The 22291-nt window shown below is 52.6% G+C and overlaps 1 protein-coding gene across 1 annotated transcript in view; it reads left to right on the top strand.

Moving 5' to 3' along the window:
• LOC140188933 (serine/threonine-protein kinase MRCK alpha-like) overlaps window positions 1-22291 on the top strand; it is a 117611-nt gene that overhangs the window by 53189 nt on the left and 42131 nt on the right. The window contains 6 exon segments of the mRNA XM_072245584.1: window positions 9498-9609; window positions 9612-9745; window positions 12257-12336; window positions 14740-14840; window positions 16697-16809; window positions 20572-20805. Coding sequence (XP_072101685.1) covers window positions 9498-9609; window positions 9612-9745; window positions 12257-12336; window positions 14740-14840; window positions 16697-16809; window positions 20572-20805 — 774 coding nt within the window.

Here is a 22291-nt window from a genome sequence, read left to right as displayed (position 1 = left end):
ACATCTCAGTGGATGGTCAAGTGTGTGTAATTATCCCCTTTTGTTCAGGAGCCTGATGGTTGAGGGGTGGTAACTGTTCCTGAACCTGGTGGTGCGAGTCCTGAGGTACCTGTACCTTCTACCTGATGGCAGCAGCGAGAAGAGAGCACGGCCTGGGTGGTGGGGATCTCTGATGATGGACGCTGCTTTCCTACGACAGCATTTCATGTAGATGTGCTCAATGGTGGGGAGGGCTTTACCCATGACATGCCAGAGGACGCAGCCTCAGAATAGAGGAGAGTCCTTTCAGAATGGAGATGGAGGAAATTTTTTTTAATCAGAAGGTAGTAAATCTGTAACATTCGTTGCCACAAGCTGCTGTGGAGGCCAAGTCTTCATGTATACTTAAGGCAGAGCTTGGTAGATTCTAGATTGATCAGGGCATGAAGGGATATGGGGAGAAGGGAGGAAACTGGGGGCTGAGAGGGAAAATGGATCAGCCATGATGAAATGGCAGAGCAGACTCGATGGGCCGAATGGCCTAATTCTGCTCCTGTATCTTGTCTTTTGGAATGAAGGGGTTAACGTTCGATGGCTCTAGGCCTACACGCGCTGGAGCTTAGAGGAATGGGGGGAGGGGAGGAAATACTGAAATCTACCAAATATTGAAAGGCCTCAATAGAGTGGACGTAGAGACGGTAGGAGAGGATAGCTGGGAGCATAGGACCAGAGGACGCAGCCTCAGAACACAAGGATGTCTCTGTAGAACAGAGATAAAGAGGAATTTCTTTAACCTGAGGGCGGCGAGTCTGTGGAATTCATTGCCTGAGATGGCGAAGGAGGCTGAGTGTATTTAAAGCAGAGGTCGATAAGTTCTTGATTATTCAGGGCGTCAAAGGCTACGGGGAGAAGGCCGAAGAATGGGGTTGAGATGAATAATAAATCAGCCATGTGATGGAGTGGTAGAGCTGGCTCGATGGGCCGAATGGCCTAATTCTGCTTATAGTCTTCAGAATGTCGACGGAGTAGAACCACTTTAGTGAGTCAGTTTAGCCACAGTATACGCTGGACGACTTGCAGAGCACGCCGTGTCGAAAGTACGCGCACTCAAAACACCACGCACGAGAAGAGAGAGCCTTCCACGCAGAGAAGTCCCGATCGATTCACCTTGCGACCAATCAGCCTTGTGCGCACCGGCCAGGTTCTCACAATCGACCTGGTACGGCTCAGGCGGAATGCGTCACTGACGGCTCCCGGTGTCCGGGACACGTCCTCTCCTGGCGACCGCGGGAGACCCTCCTGTGCCGCGGTGGCGTCTGCGTACAACACTCATTCAGTAGCATCTCCCAGATAGATCGTGAAACTGTATACCTCGCTTCTTTTATGCTCTTTGCCTTGAATGCAACTCTGGAAGTGGTTTGCAGTTTGGAGATCGTTCTGGGCGGTTCAGTGCTCTGTTGTCGCCGAGGGGTTTGCGGAGGGCAGAGGCAGCTTGCGGGAACCTCATGGCGGGAAGGCTGTGAGCTGATGTTCAACTCCATTTCACTGATTAAAGCTTCTAGTGTTCACTAATTAAAGCGGCGAAGGAGATTGTAATGGCGACTGCCTGCCTTTTGATCACTGGTGGGATCACTCAGCTGCCGGAGAGGGGAAACTGCCTTTTGATCACTGGTGGGATCGCTCTGCTATTGAGAGAGAGGAGACTGCCTTTTGATCACTGGTGAAATCGCTCTGCTGCCAGAGAGGGAGAATGTTGCCCAGGTTTTCTACATTTTGGATGTGGATTCGTACTATAGACATTTTTGTTCAGTCTTACAGTTTTTTTATATTGTGTGGTTTTTGCCCGCTCTTTCTCATTTTTTGGGGGGTGAGTTTGGGAGTTTGATCTACCTGTTCCGTTTTCGTTCATTTTTTTGTGCAGGGAGTGGATATTTTGGGGCTGCCGTTCTTTACTACTTTGGTTTCGTGGCTATCTGGAGAAGAAAAATTTCAGAGATGTATACCTTGATAGTAAATGAACTTTTGAACCTTTGACCCTTTGTGCCATCAGGAAGGAAGTATCACTCTGGAGAAACATTGTATCATTTCTTAATGCATGTGTGCTTTTCTAAATGACAATAAAAGAGGACTGAGTGTTCTCGTAATCTAAAAAGTACGGGAGCCTGAAGACGCACACTCAACGATTCAGGGAGAGCTTCTTCCCCTCTGCCATCCGATTGCTGAGCAGCCCATGAGCACTGCCTCACTGTTCGTCTTTCGTACAGTTTACGGATTTTTGGTTTTTAGTTGACTGCCCGTTACACCGCTGGAGTTTAGCCCAGCAACGAAGTTCCTCCGTCTCTGTCTGTCCATTCAGTCACACACAGGTGTAGAAGGATTCTTCATTGCTGTTTCCATAACAGTTTTGTTTGACCAGTCAGTGTTGTTAGCCCCGAACCTGGAGGACCGGTGGGCCACTCTTAGTCTGACCTCTACCCTTTGACCCTGTTTGGCATGGGTGACCCTACCAAGAGCCAAAGCGCAAAGCCTTGACCCCAGCCGACATAGCTCTGCGGGTCATTGAGGCACGCCAGCCTCCAAACCCTACGACGAGGTTGGAAGATTTATTTTTGACAACTTACAGTAATTTTATGTCTGTGCATTGTACAACTGCTGCAAAACAACAAATGTCATGTCATTCATAATCAGATTAAGGAAATATGTAAAAATAATAGGACTGTGGTCATTGGGGAGGGAGGTGTCAACTTCCCTAATATAAACAGAGAAACATAGAAAATAGGTGCAGGAGTAGGCCATTCGGCCCTTCGAGCCTGCACCGCCATTCAGTATGATCATGGCTGATCATCCAAGTCAGAACCCTGTACCAGCCTTCCCTCCATACCCCCGATCCCTTTAGTCACAAGGGCCATATCTAACTCCCTCTTAAATATAGCCAATGAACTGGCCTCAACTGTTTCCTGTGGCAGAGAATTCCACAGAAACTGGGACCTTCTTTGGGTAAGGGGTTTAGTTGGCGAAGTATGTGTCCAAGAAGGATTCTTAAATCAATCTGTGGACAGTCCAACAAGAGGAGGGTCTATACTGGTGTTGAGTAATGAGCCTGGCCAAATGACTGACCTTTCAGTGGGTGAACAGTTAGTCTATCCCGGATGAAAATATAGATGAGTGGATTAGTAACTTTGTAGACTGGTGGAGCTGTGGATAGCGTAGAAGACTGGCAAAGAATGCAGCGCGATATAGATCAGTTGCGGATATGGGCAGAGAGATGGCAGATGGTGTTTAACCCAGGTAAATGTGAGGTGTTGCACCTCTTTAGGGCAAACGCAAGGAGACCGTAACGGTGTTGCTGAACTGGGAGATCTTGAGATCCAAGTTCACAGCCCCTTGAAAGTGGCTACGCAGGTCGATACGGTGGTTAAGAACGCTTGTTTTTTATTAGTCGAGGCATTGAGTTCAAAGGTCAAAAGATTATGTTGCAACTTTATAAAACTCTGGTTTGGACACATCTGGAGTATTATGTACAGTTCTGTTTGCCTCACTATCAGAAGGATGTTGAGGCTTTGGAGAGGGTGCAGAAGAGGTTCAACCTTGTTGTTGAGGCTTGCGAGCCTCGATGACCCAGAGAGCTCTGCTGGCTGGAGTCAGGGCTTTGAGCTTCGGCTCTTGGTAGGGTCACCCATGCCAAAGAGGTCAAAGGGTAGAGGCCAGACTAAGAGTGGTCCAGCGGTCCCTCCAAATTTGGGGGTTCAGTTCAGGGCCAACATCCCTGATGGGTAAAACAAAATTGTTACAGAAACAGCAATGAGGAATCCTTCTACATCTGAGTGCGACGGTATTCCTGAGGCTCCACCCGGGACTTGCGGGACTGACGGAAGCCTCGAACACCGCCAGAGATAGAGGACGTTCGTTCTGCCCTAAACGCTAGTGGTGTAATGGGCAGTGAATAAAAAGAGGTTCACCAGGATGTTGCCTGGATTAGAGAGTACGAGTTACAAGGAGAGGCTGGACAAACAAGTGTTGTTTTATCTGGAGAGGGGAGTTCTTATCGAGGTTTATACGATCATGAGAGGCGTAGATAGGTGTTGGATCTGATGATTTTTTTGATCCAGAAGCTCTTTTCAGAGTCCCAGAATGAGTTGAAAACTTGTTACTTTATGATTATTTATTTTAAATTTAAAACAATGATCAGATTCCGAACACATGAAACTAAAAAGAAGAACTGAGAAGTGAGACAACAGCGAGATACGAAGAACAAAGAGAAGATCGCATTTTTTTTTTGTGCAGAAACTGACACTTTTATACTGTGAGGCCGCATTCCTGAGATAAGGAAGGGCCAATTAGCAGCTTCGCATGTTTTTGCAACACACTGCAAAGTTGCTGGTGAACGCAGCAGGCCAGGCAGCATCTCTAGGAGGAGGTACAGTCGATGTTCCAGGCCGAGACCCTTCGTCAGGGCTGACTGAAAGAAGAGCTAGTAAGAAATTTGAAAGTGGGAGGGGGAGGGGGAGATCCGAAATGATAGGAGAAGACAGGAGGGGGAGGGATGGAGCCAAGAGCTGGACAGGTGATAGGCAAAAGGGATATGAGAGGATCATGGGACAGGAGGTCAGGGAGAAGGAAAAGGGGGAGGGGGAAACCCAGAGGATGGGCAAAGGGTATAGTGAGAGGGACAGAGGGAGAAAAAGGGGAGAGAGAGAAAGAATGTGTGTATATAAATAAATAACGGATGGGGTACGAGGGGGAGGTGGGGCATTAGCGGAAGTTTGAGAAGTGAGTGTTCATGTCATCAGGTTGGAGGCTACCCAGACGGAATATAAGGTGTTGTTCCTCCAACCTGAGTGTGGCTTCACCTTTACAGTAGAGGAGGCCGTGGATAGACATGTCAGAATGGGAATGGGATGTGGAATTAAAATGTGTGGCCACTGGGAGATCCTGCTTTCTACAGTAGAGGAGACCGTGGATAGTCATGTCAGAATGGGAATGGGATGTGGAATTAAAATGTGTGGCCACTGGGAGATCCTGCTTTCTACAGTAGAGGAGACCGTGGATAGACACATCACGTGTTTTTAACCACTTAGCCAATGAAAGATGATAAACCGCTAAGTAATTGTAATATTGCTTTGCCAGGTGGAGTCTAACGCCACACCTTGTGAAGAGTATGAGTTAAAATACAAATTGTGTGTCAGTAAAACTACAAATTCATTCTTGCCAAACACTTATTTAAAGCGTTCTAAAAAGACAGCTGATTCCAACATGAGGACAGACAACTGGTATCGTTATCCCGGGGTCAAAAAATTGTCACTTATTTAAATCACTCATTTGAAGCGTTTTAAAAAGACAGCTGATTCCAACATGAGGACAGATAACTGGTATCGTTATCCCGGGGTCAAAAGATCTAAGAGTATGCATACAAAGGGGGGGGGGGATTTCAAAGGAGGTGAGTGGGGCAAGTTATTCTTTTACACAGAGTGGTGGATGCCTAAAATGTGCTGCTGGGGTGGAGGTAGAGACGATAGAAGCAATTAAGAGACTCTTGGACAGACACGAGTGTGGAGTTTGGGGCAATATGGACCTCAACCAGCCAGAAAGGATTAGGCATGGTTAATTTGGTTAATTCAGCACAGCATTGTGGGCCAAAGGGCCTGTACTCTTCTAACAAGCCTTGTTTACACGTCTGCAGGATGTAGGTGAGGCCGCGCCTAGATTACCTAATTTTGAGGTACAGGCCCTTCCAGTCCAACGAGTCTGCACCGCCCATGTGATCAACTAACCTGCTCACCCGCGCCCCTTTGGAATGTGGGAGGAAACTGGAGCACCGCGAGGAACCCCCTGGGCGGTTACAAAAAGAATGTACAAATTCCTTCCCAGCGGCGGTGGAATTAAACCAGTGATGGTTTTACACCACCGTCCTGACCCAGTGGCAAGAGAATTCGTCGGTGTCGTTTCCCCAGGGTCGAAATGTCCCGTACTGGGGGGGGGGGGTGAGATGGAGGGGGGTGGAGGAGAAGGTTTAAAGCATAGCCCTGCCCCTAAACCTAACGTCCATACCCCCACAAACCTGCGCTCCCTCTCCCAGCCAGGGTCCCCCACTCTCCTTCTCCGCCTGGTTCCACCCCACCAAAATCTCTCCCCCCCTCAGTCCTAGCCAGGAGGCCTTCACCTCCATCACCCCCCACCTCCCCAAACACCATCCCTATTCCTAACCCGTCCCTCCACATCCCCCACAAACTTTGGCCCACATCCCTCAATCTCATTCCCTACAAACAAACTTCCCCCCTTCCCCAAGCACAAGCCACTCTGACGCAGTCATAACGTGGCCGTAAGGGGGAGGAAGATCCCAGTGGAGGCAACTGCTGGACCAGGATGTGGAAGGCGTGGGCCGGAACAAAGTGGCGGGCTGGGATCTCGCTGGATCTCCAGTAATGAGATCTGCAAGCGCAGGAGGGAGAGTTTTCCTGCTGCCCGCACAAACGCATCGCCGGCAGATGGGACTGGGCGTAACTAGTTTGCCTAATTCAGCATTGTGGGCCAGAGTGCCTGTTGCTGGACTACACTGTCCCACGTTCCATGAGACCTTGCTTCAAGTGTAGAGGATACAGGTAAGGCCATACCTGGAATGTTAGAACCCAGAACAGAACAGGCTGTTCAGCCCACAATCTTATGCTGACCCATTAACCTTCCCTAAGATCAACCTAACTCTTCCCTCCTACATCTCACCACTTCCTGTTACCCCGCTGGCGTTTCGGACAGCAATGAAGGTCCTCCATCTCTGACGGCGTTCACGGCTTCCTTCATCGTGTCAGTAACTCCCTCTCAGTTTTCACTCCTGTCGGTCACGCAAGTCCCGGGTCGAGCCTCGGGAATACCGTCACACTCTGAGCTTCTAGAAACATACAAAACAATGAAAGGGGTGGATAAGATAGAGGCAGGAATGTTGTTTCCACTGGTAGGTGAGACTAGAACTAGGGAACAAAGCCTCAAGATTCAGGGCAGTAGATTTAAGACAGAGATGAGGAGGAACTGATTTTCCCAGAGAGTGGTGAATCTGTGGAATTCTCTGCCCAATGAAGCAGTGGAGGCTACCTCAGTAAATATATTTAAGACAAGGTTGGATAGATTTTTGCAGACTAGGGGAATTAAGGTTTATGGGGAAAAGGCAGGTGGGTGGAGATGAGTCCATGGCCAGATCAGTCATGATCTTATTGAGTGGCAGAGCAGGCTCGACGGGCCAGATGGCCGACTCCTGCTCCTATTTCTCTTCTGTGGATGTAGAAGGAGTCTTCATTGCTATTTCCGTAACAGTTTTGTTTGACCTTTCAGGGTTGTAGGCCCTGAACCTGGAGGACAGGTGGACCACTCTTAGTCTGACCTCTACCCTTTGACCTGTCTGACACTGGTGACCCTACCAAAAGCCAAAGCGCAAAATCCTGACCCCAGCCATTGACATCCAGGTCATTGAGGCATGTAAGCCTCCAAACCCTACGACAAGGGTGTGGTCCTCTTGGAGGTCCCTCCTCGATAACCCACAATTTTCCTATCATCCGTGTGCCTATCTAAGAGTGATTTAAAAGTCCCTAATGTATCTTTACCACCAGCCCTGGCAGCATGGTCCATGACCCAGAGTAAAAAATATCTACCTCTGACACCCTCCTTTCAAACTTCCCTCCAAACATCTTAAATTTGTGCCCCTGGTATTAGCCATTTCTGCCCTGGGAAAGGGTCTCTGGCTGTCCACTCTAACTATACCTCTTATCATCTTGTCACAAGTCACCTCTCATCCTCCTTCGCTCTGTAGAAAAAAAGCCCCAGCTCACTCAATCTACTCTCATAAGACTCGCTCTCTAATCCAGGCAGCATCCTGGTGAATCTCCTCTGCACCCTCTCTAAGGCTTCCACATCCTTCCTGTAATGAGGTGACCAGAACTGAACACAATTCTCCTCGTGTGGTCTATCCAGGGTTTTATAGATCTGCAACTTTACTCCTTGGCTCTCAAACTCAGCCCCCCAACTATTAAAGGCCAATGCGCCTTTAGCAAATCTATTAACGAGCTGAAACTTCCTTTCTTTTCCAATATTTTTAACGAGCTGAAACTTTGAGGGAGCTATGGATGTGGATCCCAAAATTCCTCTGTTCCTCCGCGCTGTTAAGAATCCTGTATTCTGCCATCAAATCCGACCGTCCAAATTGAATCCCTTCACACTTTTCCATCTGCCACTTGTGTACAGATTTTTGACCCCGATTTTGAGAAAGGGCAGGGCCATCCCAGATTTGCCGGGCTAATTCCTGGGACGAGAGCGCTGTCATCTCAGGAGCAGTGGGAAGAGCTGGCTGAGCCAGGTTATCCAGCTGTTCGTCATCCTAGCTTGTCACACCAGACAGCCAGCCACTCTAGTGTTGTTTGGTTGATGTCGAGCAGGTCAGTGTCAGTTAAATCAGGTGAGAGTGGGCAGCTGCGCAGAATGTGTTCGATGTTCTGCACCCTTTCGCCACACTCACAGGATTCGCTGGTCTTTAAACCCCACTTCACCGTATTGTCTCCCGTCCTACAAACTCCCGCTCTCGCTCTGTTGAGAGTGCACCACTTCCGTTTGTCAAGCAGTGCCCCGTCTGGCAACATTTCTGTAGGGTCCTGCACTGTACTGTTTGGTGGGGTTCTGGCTTCTGTTTGTTGCAGAGGTCAATCCTGTATGTTTGGGGGGATGTTCCGTGCAGTAGTTCCTCCATTGTAGCAAAGCTTCTCCTCGATTTTAGGCGGTTGGAAACTGGCACATGATGGTGTAGTGGGTGTCGTGGATCCGAGTTCTGTTTACCTTTTTCAATTTGTGTTGTAGTGTGTCTTCGGATCTCTGGGGAGCAATGCCTGCAAGTCTGTAAATGATGTTAGTGGGTGTGGGGGCGCAGTGTGCCCGTGATTATTCTGCAGGCTTCGTTAAGCAACGAGGCTATTTTCAGCAGGGAGCGGATGTGGGGGTTGCAGGGATCTGCCAAGGGGGAAGGGGCGATTTAAAGTCGATGGTCGTCCTGCTGAGGCCCAGAGAGTGGAGGAAAGGTGGGGGAGGGGAGGGCGAAGGTTGGGATGCGGTACAGCGGAGTTCAGGACGTGATCTGTTCCAGGAGATCAGAACTTAGGGAGGAGGTGCGGCAGGTGTGCACTGAGTGAGTCCAAGTTCGGGCACCACAGTAACGTAGTGGCTAGCGAAACTCTATTACCACGCCAGCGAAACAGGTTCAACTCCTGCTGCTGCCGAAGAAGTCTGTATGTTCTTCCCATTTCCTCCAACATTCCAAAGGGTTAGGAGGTTAATTGGTCACGTGGTTGTAATTGGGCTGTACCCTTAATATGAGAAATAATTAAAGAAAAACATTGTGCAGATGCCAGAAACCCGAAATAAAATCCGGGACCCGGCAGAAACACCCAGCAGGTTGGGCGGCACCTGTGGGGAGGGAAACAGTAGGGGGAGAGGGGAAACGGGATCCGAGAGCCGCTCGGCACCACTAATCCCGGCCCTCCCCGCAGGACAAGCTGACGTTCCCGGCGGACGAGGACGGCGTTTCGGAGGAAGCCCGCGACCTGATCGGTCAGTTGGTCTGCAGCAAGGAGAAGCGCCTAGGGCGGGCGGGGATCCACGACCTCAGCAGCACGCCTTCTTCGCCAGCGTCGACTGGCAGAACATCGCCGACCAGACCCCGCCCTACATTCCAGAGGTGGCCAGCCCCACTGACACCTCCAACTTCGACCTGAATGACAACGTCTTGAAGACCTGGGTGAGTTCTGTTGGCAAACTGAGACAAAAGCCTGCTCCTCAGATTCCTCGTCCCAATACAAAAGAAAATAAATCCCAAAAATTGGAATAGCACACCCCAGATGCTGGAGGAAACTCAGCAGGTCAGGCAGCACCTATACATGGGAATAAGTCAACATTTCAAGCCAAGACCCTTCATCAGGCAGGCAGTGAAGAAAGCTAATGGCATGCTGCCCTTCATAACAAGGGGGAGCTGAGTACAGGAGCAAAGAGGTCCTTCTGCAGCTGTACAGGGCGCTGGTGAGACCACACCTGGAGTATTGTGTACAGTTTTGGTCTCCAAATTTGAGGAAGGTCATTCTTGCTATTGAGGGAGTGCAGCGTAGGTTCACAAGGTTAATTCCTGAGATGGCGGGACCGTCATATGTCGAAAGATTGGAGCGACTGGGCTTGTATACTCTGAATTTAGAAGGCTGAGGGGGGATCTTATTGAAACATATAAGATTATTAAGGGATTGGACACGCTGCAGGCAGGAAGCATGTTCCCGCTGATGGGTGAGTCCAGAACCAGAGGCCACAGTTTAAGAATAAGGAGTAGGCCATTTTAGAACGGAGTTGAGAAAAAACTTTTTCACCCAGAGAGTGGTGGATATATGGAATGCTCTGCCCCAGAAGGCTGTGGAGGCCAAGTCTCTGGATGCTTTCAAGAAAGAGATGGATAGAGCTCTTAAAGATAGCGGAATCAAAGGTTATTGGGATAAGGCAGGAACTGGATACTGATTGTGGATGATCAGCCATGATCACAGTGAATGGCGGTGCTGGCTCGAAGGGCCGAATGGCCTACTCCTGCACCTATTGTCTATTGTCTATTATCAGGAAAGGAAGCCATAGATTGAATGACAGGAGGATCTAGGATCAGGAAACAGCTTCTGAATAAAGGGACATCCCTTTAGAACAGAGATGAGGAGGAATTTCTTCCTTTCCGGTCCTCATAAAGGCCCGAAACATCAACTGTTTTCTCTTTTGCAGAGGTGCTGCCTGGCCTGCTGAGTTCCTCCAGCGTTCTGTGTCTGTTGCTCTGTGGTTTCCAGCTTCAGTGTGTTAGGAATTTCTTCATCTTGAGGGTGGTGAATCTGTGTAATTAATTTTGCTGTGGGTGATGCATTAAGGAAAGGTGAGAGAGGGGTGCAGAGATTTGGGGAGGGGGGTTTCCGGACGGGGTCAAGGCAGCTGACTTGGGTGGTGAAATAACAAAGTTGGTGGGCAGCAGCGTGGGGGACTCTGGGGCTGGAGGAACACCAAGGTCCTCGGGCCGTGGGCAGATCTGGAGCCCTGCATGGAGTGACAAAGGATAATCCACACATAGGGAGCTTCACTCTGTGTCTGACCCTGGGAGTGTGTGATGGGACAGTGTAGAGGGAGCTTCACTGTGTGTCTGACCCCGGGAGTTGTTGATGGGACGGTGTGGAGGGAGCTTCACTCTGTGTCTGACCCCGGAAGTGTGTGATGGGACAGTGTGGAGGGAGCTTCACTCTGTGTCTGACCCCGGGAGTGTGTGATGGGACGATGTAGAGGGAGCTTCACTCTGTGTCTGACCCCGGGAGTGTGTGATGGGACGGTGGGGAGGGAGCTTCACTCTGTGTCTGACCCCGGGAGTGTGTGATGGGATGGTGGGGAGGGAGCTTCACTCTGTGTCTGACCCCGGGAGTGTGTGATGGGACGGTGGGGAGGGAACTTCACTCTGTGTCAGACCCCGGGAGTGTGTGATGGGACGGTGTGAAGGGAGCTTCACTCTGTGTCTGACCCCGGGAGTGTGTGATGGGACGGTGGGGAGGGAGCTTCACTCTGTGTCTGACCCCAGGAGTGTGTGATGGGACAGTTCAGAGAGAGTTTCATTCTGTGTCTGACCCCGGGAGTGAGTGATGGGATGGTGTGGAGGGAGCTTCACTCCGTGTCTGACCCCGGGTGTGTGTGATGGGACGGTGTGGAGGGAGCTTCACTCTGTGTCTGACCCCGGGAGTGTGTGATGGGACGGTAGGGAGGGAGCTTCACTCCGTGTCTGACCCCGGGAGTGTGTGATGGGACGGTGGGGAGGGAACTTCATTCTGTGTCAGACCCCGGGAGTGTGTGATGGGACGGTGTGAAGGGAGCTTCACTCTGTGTCTGACCCCGGGAGTGTGTGATGGGACGGTGGGGAGGGAGCTTCACTCTGTGTCTGACCCCGGGAGTGAGTGATGGGATGGTGTGGAGGGAGCTTCACTCCGTGTCTGACCCCGGGTGTGTGTGATGGGACAGTGTGGAGGGAGCTTCACTCTGTGTCTAACCCCGGGTGTGTGTGATGGGACGGTGTGGAGGGAGCTTCACTCTGTGTCTAACCCCGGGTGTGTGTGATGGGACAAATTCGAGCCGTCCCTGCCCTATATTATACCACCGTCTCCCCACTGCTCCTGGATCATGGGGTGGGGGTGACACTGTGTGTCTGGGGGCTGTGTCCCCGAGCTGTTGTAACTGCCACCCTGTGTGTGTGTTTCAGGACTCGGCCCCTCCCCGCAGTCGCGGCGCGTTCTCCGGGCTCCATCTGCCCTTTGTCGGCTTCACCTACACCTCCAGCAGGTAGGTCAGGGCGCCCGGTGTCAGATCTCCAAGGCAGTGACTCACCCTCTGCACATCAGCACCCTTACACCTCTGGGTCGGTGGGTGTGATGGGATGCTCTCCACGGACCAGGGTGGATGTGACTCCCACGGGAGAAACGGGGCTCGGCCCGTTTGATCGGCACCCCCCCCCCCCAAAACGCTCCCTCCCTCCACCACCGCCACAGTGGCTGCAGCGTGCTCCGTTCACAAAACACACCGCCCGGGCCACGCCGAAACCCACCAGCCTCCAGCGGGCGCGGGGTAGCACTGCCACCCACAGATTCCTCTCCCGGCCACTCACACGCGAATCGACTTGGAAGTCTGTCGCCGGTCCTAAAGCCGGGAACTTTCACCAGAGGAACTACACCAGAGGGTTCGAGGGGCAAATCACCCTCTTCCCCACCTTCTCAACACATGTTGTGGGGGGGGGGAGACGGGTGAAGAGGGGGTGGTGAATTCCCAGGAGATACTGCGTAGTAACAGACCCTGCCGGCCCAACACGACCTTGTGACCTATTCGCCTAGCAACCAGTCGGGCTTTGGACTGTGGGAGGAAACCAGGGCACCCGGAGGAACCCCAAGGGGGGAGGGAGAGAACGTAAAGGAAGAGACGGGATTTGAACCCAGGCTGCTAACCGCCACGCCCACCGCGTCGAGCCGTAGGGGGGCCCTGGATCGCTGACTGCGTGCAAGGGCCGGGGTGGGAGGTGTTTGCCTCCTGATGGATCGGACTGGGCTGGGCCGGCGGCCAAACGGCTCGGTCCACCCGGAGAGCTGCAAGGACGAACAGCCCAAGACAATTAAAGCAAGGGGAGGCCGCTCGGCCCCTTTTAGTCAGTCCTGCCTACCAATCCGCCCCGGTCCTCATTTCTTCCGCCACTTCCCCTCAGCCCTTGAGTCCCTCCAAAAGTATCTCTCCCCCCTTCTTCAGGTCTCTTCCCACCCCCACAACCAAATGATCCAGCCTCCATGAGCAGGGGAGGGTGGGGTATATCCCACACACCTCAGTTTCAAACAATCCGATAGCCCCATAGAAGCATTTCCACCATCTTTGCATCCGGAACTTTCATCTGTCAATACGGCCTCCACTGAACTCCAGACAATATGCACCCAGCGTTCACTTCTTAAAGGGTTACATGCACCCACCACCAATCTCTGTTTTTTTTTAAAAACTTGCCTCTGACATCCCCCTCCCCCATACTTCCTTCCATCCACCCTATTAGTCAGATGAGCCATTTCCACCCTGGGGAAAAGTCTCTGGCTGTCCACTCAGTCTGTGCCTCTTATCATCTTGTACACCTCTATCAAAAGAGAAAAGCTCTTGCTCGATCAATCTATCCCCCTAAGACACACTCTCCAATCCAGGTGGAATCCTGGCGAGTCTCCTCTGCACTCTCTCTAAGGCTTCCACATCCTTCCTACAATGAGGCGACCAGCACTGAACACAACACTCCCAGTGAGGTCTAACCAGGGTTTTATAGAGCTGCAGCATTACCTCACGGCTCTTGAATTCAACAACCCCCACCCCCCGACCTCAGAGGCCAACGCACCAAGCTCCCTATCAACGTACCAGCAACTTTGAGCAAATTTGGACATGTGACCCTCCAGGATCCCGTCGACCCTCCTTTTTCCCTTGTTGTGAATGTCGTGACTCTGATGTTCTGGACCTGAGGGAAGGCCGCAAGAAAGTTTTTCATGCGCCTGTGCAGGTATGGACCCGTGCAGATGTCATATAACAATTACAGCACGGAAACGGGCCATCTCGGCCCTTCTAGTCCGTGCCGAACTCATACTCTCACCCAGTCCCACCGACCTGCACTCAGCCCATAACCCTCCATTCCTTTCCTGTCCATATATCTATCCAATTTAACTTTAAACGACAACATCGAACCTGCCTCAACCACTTCTGCTGGAAGCTCGTTCCACACAGCTACCACTCTCTGAGTAAAGAAGTTCCCCCTCATGTTACCCCTAAACTTTTGTCCTTTAACCCTCAACTCATGTCCTCTTGTTTGAATCTCCCCCACTCTCAATGGAAAAAGCCTATCCACGTCAACTCTATCAATCTCCCTCATAATTTTAAACACCTCTATCAAGTCCCCCCTCAACCTTCTACGCACCAAAGAATAAAGACCCAAATTGTTCAACACACTTTGATCAGCCCCACGACTCCTTTCTGGGTTTCATCCGACTTTAATACGTCCTCCAACAGTGGGTCAAAAGCTGTGCACACACAATGCCTCCCCCCCCACCACCCCTCCCGTGGCTATTCGAGATGTTCTTGCCATTGCCAGTCCTGCCAGCCAAGTCGACGCCCACGACCGGTGGTTGCCAGACGTCTAGCCGTCTGCTCACATTGTCCGTTGTGGATTGTCCTCTGCAGCTGGCTGTCTGACCGAGAGGCGGGGGCGCCCGAAGACCGCGACACCCAGGCCGATGAACGGTGGGCGCCGCGGGCCGAGGGGCTCGGCTTTGGGCTTCCAGGTGAGGCTTTGCCGGGACGTGACCGCCCGGTGACACAGGGGCTTCCCCGGGGCGAGCGCTGGCATTGGCCCGAGGAGTCCCAACCCCCGTCTCGGCCCAGCTCCGTCCCGGACACGCTGGGGAGATTTGTACAGAATCTGACAGTGTTAGAAGAGTGATGTGGAGTTTGTTGTACAATGGCAGAACCTCGGGGGCAGTTTACAAACTGGGATCTAATCCGGGGGTCAGGGGTTTATATATAGAATAACAGATCCCCAGGAGTGGGTTACAGGCTGGGATCTAACCCAGGGGTCAGGGGGTTTATATATAGAATAATGGACCCCCAGGAGTGGGGTTACAGGCTGGGATCTAACCCAGGGGTCAGGGGGTTTATATATTGAATAACAGATCCCCAGGAGTAGGTTACAAACTGTGATCTAATCCAGGGGTTCAGGGGGATTTATATATTGAATAACAGATCCCTGGAGTGTGTTACATGCTGGGATCTAATCTGGGGTTCAGGGGGTTTGTATATAGAATAACAGATCCCCAGGAGTAGGTTACAAACTGGGATCTAATCCAGGGGTTCACGGGGGTTTATATATTGAATAACAGATCCCTGGAGTGTGTTACAAACTGGGATCTAATCCAGGAGGTTATATATTGAATAACAGATCCCCGCGAGTGGGTTACAGGCTGGGATCGGTATCTCTGATTCACTGTGACGGTTCGATGGGGCACACGAATGGAGAGAGGCTCCTTGCCTATCCGTGGTCTGAGGAAGTTAAAGAGGACACCAGTGTGTTGGAATTGATTGGGTGCAGAAGAGTAGGCTCAACCCCCCCGCCCGCCCACCCCCCCCCCTCCCCCCAGGGTGTACCTACCGGCTGATCTCCCATCCCTGGCCATCAGGCCTGTTCCCTCACCCTCCCCTGTCTGTCCCCGACCTTGGGTCCCACCCCTCCCCTTCCCCACCCATCACCGTCCTGAGCCCCAGTCTCTGCCACTCTCCTGGGTGTAGATTCGACCACAAGGAAAACGCGCCCGTGTCTCCACTTCCCTGGACGATTAAGGCAGTCACGAATGGTCTGGGATGTAGAGTCCCAGAAAAGTACGGCACAGAAATAGGCCCTTCGGCCCGTCTAGCCTGCGCCGAACCATTTAAACTGCCTACTCCCATCGCCCAGCACCGGGACCACAATCCTCCATACCCCTACCGTCCACGTACCTAGCCAGACTTCTCTTAAACACTGAAATCGAGCTGGCGAGCGCCACTTGCGCCGGCCCCTCGTTCCACACCCTCACGACGACGTTCAGTCGAGAGTGTCCCGACTGATTCCATCACGGTCGGGATGGCGACCCCCATCAGAGACCGCCCCGCGCCCCACCCCCAACTGTCCGGGCCCAGGCCATCTCGCAGCTCCCAACGGGCAGGAGGTCCGGAAGCCTGAAGCCCCACAGCGGCAGGTTCGGGAGCAGCGACCGCCCCGTCGGTCGTGGAACTCCGCCGGCGCAATCCTAGTCACCGCCTCAGTAGGGCAACGCATGCAAAACGCTGGAGTAACTCAGCATGCCCCGATGAGGGAGGGGGTCTCGGCCCGAAACGTCAACTTGTTTACTCTTTTCTGTAGATGCTGCCTGAGCTGTGGGATTTTGTGTGTGTCGCCTTCGATTTCCAGCATCTGCAGATTTCCCCGTGCTCAGAAAGGCAACTTGGCACTGAAATGGAGTTTTCACTTTTGAATAGTGTTTCTTGTAAAACTCGTACGAATGTTGTCTCTGGGTATAATTTAACTTTAACTCTGTTGTTTCTTGTGAACTCTGCTCATCTGATGCCATGGAGACAGTAAACTCGACTTTGACCTTTTTTCCCCCAGAGGGCGGCGCCGAAGAGGGGAGGATGAGGGAGGGGGCAGCCCCCACCCGGGAGGTCCAGTCCCTGGAGGAGCAGCTGCGGACCCTCAGCCAGCAGAGGGACGAAGCACTGGTGGTGAGAATCAGCTCCGCGGCGCCCCCTGCTGGGAACCGGTCGAGCTTCCCGTGCCGTCGGAACCTTGGGCCCATCCAGCCCCTGCTAACCCAGTCCTACCTGTTCTCCCCCACATTCACCGCTGCCCGCAGGTTTTGCCTTTCAACCGCACTGGGTGGGGTGGGGTGGGGGGGGGGACCCCACACGTCGTTGGGACGTGGGAGGGAGCTGGAGCGCCCGGGGGAGACCCACGCAGACAGAGGGAGAGCGTGCAAATTCCTCTCTCGACCTCAGACACACACACAGCCACAGCTTCTGAGATACAGAGACACAGACGTGGACGTGCACAGAGCACAGACTGACACCACATACTCAAACACAAACTCTCTCTCACACACAGTCACAAACTCAGACACTTACACACACACACACCCCACCCACCCCGTTGTGTGACTGTCCCCAGCTGCTGTGCACCGTGCCCACTAATATGGTGGACGGAGAACGAGGCTTTGGGCTGCTCCAGGACTCGGGTCTGAGGACTCATTTTGGTTCGGAATGCTATTGCTGGCTTCTGTTCTTTGCATGATTTGTTTTTTTTCTTTTCTCAGCGCATCGGGTGTTGGTCTTTTTTTTAAATGTGGTTTCTCTCGGGTTTCTTGCTTGGCGGCTGCCGGTAAGCAGACGAATCTCAGTTTATACATTCTTCGGTAATAAAAGTGCTTTGAATCTTTGAGAAACGCACACTCACACAGCGCCAGAGGTGGGGCTCGAACCCTGGGCCTCTGGAACTATCGGCATTTGTTTGACATCACTCCCCTTCCTCCCTGCTGGCAGCACCCCCCACCCCTCTGAGGCGGGTGCTGAAAAAAAATTAGATCGTTGAAGCTCACAGTAAAATTTTTAAAAATTCCCCACTTCAATGTCAGCAGATCCTGCCCCCCTCCTCACCAACCCCGTACAAAACCCACTTTAGTTTACCTGATGAAGGAGGAAACGTATTTTTTTTTAACCGGGCCTGGTAAGTATACTCAGAATGCGCCTCCAGGACTGGCAGTGGGGGCAGATACGATAGAGGTTATTCAAGAGGTTCTTGGAATAGACAAATGTATGTACGGAGAGCAGAGCAATATTGATATTGAAATGTCGGCTGAAGGGATTAGTTTAGTCAGGCGTTCAATTGGTTCAGCACAACAGCGTGGGCCGAAAGGGCCTCTTCCTGTGCTGTTAACTGTTCTATCCTTATCAACTTCCCCGTCCAAGTATCTTTTAAATAGTGCCATTGTACCCGCTCCAATCACTTACCCCAGCAGCTCGGTTTACCGACCGCCTTGCCCCCTGCGGGGAAGCCGTTGCCGGCCTCCGGTCCACTTTAAAAATCTTCCCCCCTGCGCCCCCTTTTTTTTTTTTGGTTCCCTTTCCCCAGGGAAGAAGACTGCTCCTTACTTAAATCCCCTCATGATTTTCTGCACCAAAGACATACGGCCCGCTATGCCGCTGGCGTTTCGGGCAGCAGTGAGGGTCCGCCATCCCCGGCGGAGTTTGTCGTGTCCGTAGCTTCCTCTCGGTTTTCGCTACTGTCAGTCCCGCAAGTCCCGGGTGGAGACTCGGGAATACCGTCGCACTCAGACGTAGAAGGATTCTTCATTGCTGTTTCCCTAACAGTTTTGTCCGACCAGTCAGGGTTGTTAGCCCCGAACCTGGAGGACCGGTGGGCCCTCTCAGTCTGACCTCTACCCTTTGACCCTGTTTGGGACGGGTGACCCCACTGAGAGCCAAGGCCCAAAGCCCTGACCCCAGCCAGCAGAGCTCTCCGGGTCACTGAGGCAGGCAAACCCCCAGCCCCTAGGGCAAGGTTGTGGCCTATACAGACAGGCCGCGACAAGGTGAAAATTCCATTTTTGCAACCTGGTCGCCCCCTCCATAACTGCCCCCTGAGAAGGTGGAGCCGAGTTATCACCCCCCCCCCCCCCCCGTGGACCTCTGATGAAGGGGATTCCCACGGGGGAGGAGAGTTCCGGGGTTCGGACCCACGGACAGTGAACGAACGACAGAAGCTCTCTCAGTCGGGGACCGGGGGTGTGACTGAGAAGGTGGTGTTCCCCTGCACCCCGCTGGCCTCGGTGGGAGAGGTGGTGGGCTTGGGAGGGTGTTAGAGCAGCCACAGAGAGGAAAGAAGGAGAGAAGCTGAAAGCGGGCCACCAAACTATTGAACAAGCACCGAAGTTCAGTTACTTGGGAGGGGGCACCAGGACACCTGACGGGAGGGCTGACGTTGACATTAGATGGAGGTCTTGGGATTGCCAAATGCCCTGACTGTAGAGATCGGGAGAGGGAAGCCCGTGGTCCTGATCGAAGATCAGAGGTGGAGAGGGTCAGCAGTTTTAAATTCCTGGGTCAGAGGACCCATCATGTAAATATAGTCGCTAAGAAAGAATTAAGAGTCTGCAGAGATTCGGCACAACATCTAAAACTTGGACAAACTTCTATAGGTGTGTACTGGGGAGTGTATCGACTGGCTGCATCACAGCCTGGTACGGGAACACCAATGCCTTTGAATGGAAAATCCTACAAAAGGTAGCGGATACGGCCCAGTCCATTCCAGACTATTATTTAAATGGGGAGAGAATTCAAAGTCCTGAGATGCAACGGGACTTGGGAGTCCTCGTGCAGGATACCCTAAAGGTTAACCTCCAGGTTGAGTCGGTGGTGAAGAAGGCGAATGCAATGTTGGCATTCATTTCTAGGGGAATAGAGTATAGGAGCAGGGATGTGATGTTCAGGCTCTATAAGGCGCTGGTGAGACCTCACTTGGAGTACTGTGGGCAGTTTTGGTCTCCTTACTTAAGAAGGGATGTGCTGACGTTGGAGAGGGTACAGAGAAGATTCACTAGAATGATTCTGGGAATGAGAGGGTTAACATATGAGGAACGTTTGTCCGCTCTTGGACTGTATTCCTTGGAGTTTAGAAGAATGAGGGGAGACCTCATAGAAACATTTCAAATGTTGAAAGTCATGGACAGAGTGGATGTGGCAAAGTTGTTTCCCATGATGGAGGAGTCTAGTACGAGAGGGCATGGCTTAAGGATTGAAGGGCGCCCATTCAGAACAGAAATGTAAAGAAATTTTTTTAGCCAGAGGGTGGTGAATCTATGGAATTTGTTGCCACGGGCAGCAGTGGAGGCCAAGTCATTGGGTGTATTTAAGGCAGAGATTGATAGGTATCTGAGTAGCCAGGGCATCAAAGGTTATGGTGAGAAGGCAGGGGAGTGGGACGAAATGGGAGAATGGATCAGCTCATGATAAAATGGCGGAGCAGACTCGATGGGCCGAATGGCCGACTTCTGCTCTTTTGTCTTATGGTCTTATGGGTAAAGCCCTCCCGACCATTGAGCACATCTACATGAAATGCTGTCGTGGGAAAGTAGCGTCCATCATCAGAGACCCCCACCACCCAAGTGGGGGGTGTCCCGTCACACTCCTGGTCTGTGCCATGCAGATGGGGTTGGGGGGTAGGCCTTGGGGAATTCCAGCCTTCTCCTGTGTGGAATTCCAGCAGTCTGTCTAGTTCGCCTCTGCCTCCTTCTGCCCAAAACACTCATCGGTCCCTGAACCCTCCGGGAGAGACGTGCCGACACAGAGGCCCTTCAGCCCATCTACGCCATTCTCCACAGTCTGATCAACACCCTACCGGAGAAGTTAACCCACTGATCCTGCCTACTCTATCCCCTGTGCGCCGGCCGCTCTCCGCTCTCTTAACCCCGAGTCTCCCCCACCCCCCTGCAGGTGACGGACGGGCTGCGGGAGGAGCTGAGCACTCGGAGCGGGGAGCTGCGGGAGGCCCGTGCCCAGCTGGAGTGGGAGGCCCGGGAGTTGGCCGACCGCTGCTCCGAGCTGCGGGCCCAGCAGCGCGCGGCCGACCGGGAACTTCGGCAGCGGGAGGACGAGCTGGAGGCGGCGAGGCAGGAGGTGCGGAGGCTGCGGCGGGAGCTGGACAGGAGCCCCCGGGCCAAGGAGGAGGTGAGAAGCGGGTGGTGGGGGGGGGAATGGGGCGTCGAGCGGGCGCAGGTTCCCATCGCCCTCCACCACCCCGGGGAATAAACTGGGGTGGGGGGAGTTCTTAGGAGACCCCCACCTCTCGATCATGGGCACAACTAGGGGCAACGACAGCCGGAGCCTGAGAGGAAGAAGGTAACGCTCTTTACCCTTGACCTTTGCCCCAGACTCCCGCCCCTCCCTCAGACCTTTCCTGGTGTCTCAGGACTGGGTGTGTCTGCACCCCTGCCACCCCCCCCAGCCCCTGGCGCTCTTTCCCTGCCACCTGTTGTGGGGTGCGGCCCCTCGCCCCCCTCCCAACATCCTGTGCTCCCGCCAGACTTACAGACGCGCTCTCTGCTCCCCGTTGACATGCACTTCTGTGCGAGAGTCTCAGGCACCCCAGCCATGTCTATGTGCACAGTGGCTGTACGTCTCTGAGGAAACCGGAGCTCCCGGGGCAAACCCACGCGGTCACCGGGGAGGACGTTCAAACTCTGCGCGGCCAGCGGCGGGAACCGAACCCCGAACGCACGGCGGGCGCTGTAAAGCTCTGCGCAAACTGCCATGCTCTCCTGCCGTCTAACCTGGCCTACCTCAGCGCACGGTGTCATGACCTGATCTGTGTAAACGGTATGAAGGGCGACCTTTTCTCCGAAAATTAGAAAGCCGGTCTCAATTCCCATTTCAAAGACCGCCCGGATGTATGGAATGATCTGCCTGGATGGAAGACAGGAAAAAATTTTCGAACGGTGTCTCGGTACACAGACCAATTACCAGTCCTGTATCCAGTTTGTCAGCTTGTGGTGGATCTCCTGATCTCTTGAGATCGACCAGGTTGGACATCCTGAAGTCCATATAAACCACATCCGCCACACTACCCTTGCCAATTCCTTCAGTTATCTCCCTCAAAAGTTTTCAGTCCATTTCGACCCTTGACCCACATACCACCCCACCCCCAACATAAGATATAGGAGCAGGAGTAGGCCATCCGGCCCATCGAACCTGCCCCGCCATTCAATAAGATCATGGCTGATCTGTCTGTAAACTCAGCTCCATCTACCTGCCTTTTCCCCATAACCCTTAACTCCCCTACTATTTAGTGAGGAAGCCTCAACTGCTTCCCTGGGCAGAGAATTCCACAGATTCACCACTCTCTGGGGAAAAAAACAGTTTCTCCTCATCTCTGTCCTAAATCTTCTCCCCTGAATCTTGAGACTATGTCCGCTGGTTCTAGTCTCACCTACCAATGGAAACAACTTTCCTGCCTCTATCTTATCTACCCCTTTCATAATTTTGTATGTCTCTATAAGATCCCTTCTTATTCTTCCGAACTCCAGAGAATATAGTCCCAGGTGACTCATTCTCTCCTCATAGTCTAACCCCTTCATCTCTGGAATTAACCTGGTGAACCTCCTCTGCACCACCTCCAAAGCCAGTATATCCTTCCTCAAGTATGGAGACCGGAACT

This window comes from Mobula birostris, chromosome 28 (assembly GCF_030028105.1).
Source record: "Mobula birostris isolate sMobBir1 chromosome 28, sMobBir1.hap1, whole genome shotgun sequence".
NCBI classification, from domain to species: domain Eukaryota; kingdom Metazoa; phylum Chordata; class Chondrichthyes; order Myliobatiformes; family Myliobatidae; genus Mobula; species Mobula birostris.
The sequence above is the reverse complement of the archived record's forward strand: the minus strand, read 5'-3'. Positions and strand labels throughout refer to the sequence as shown.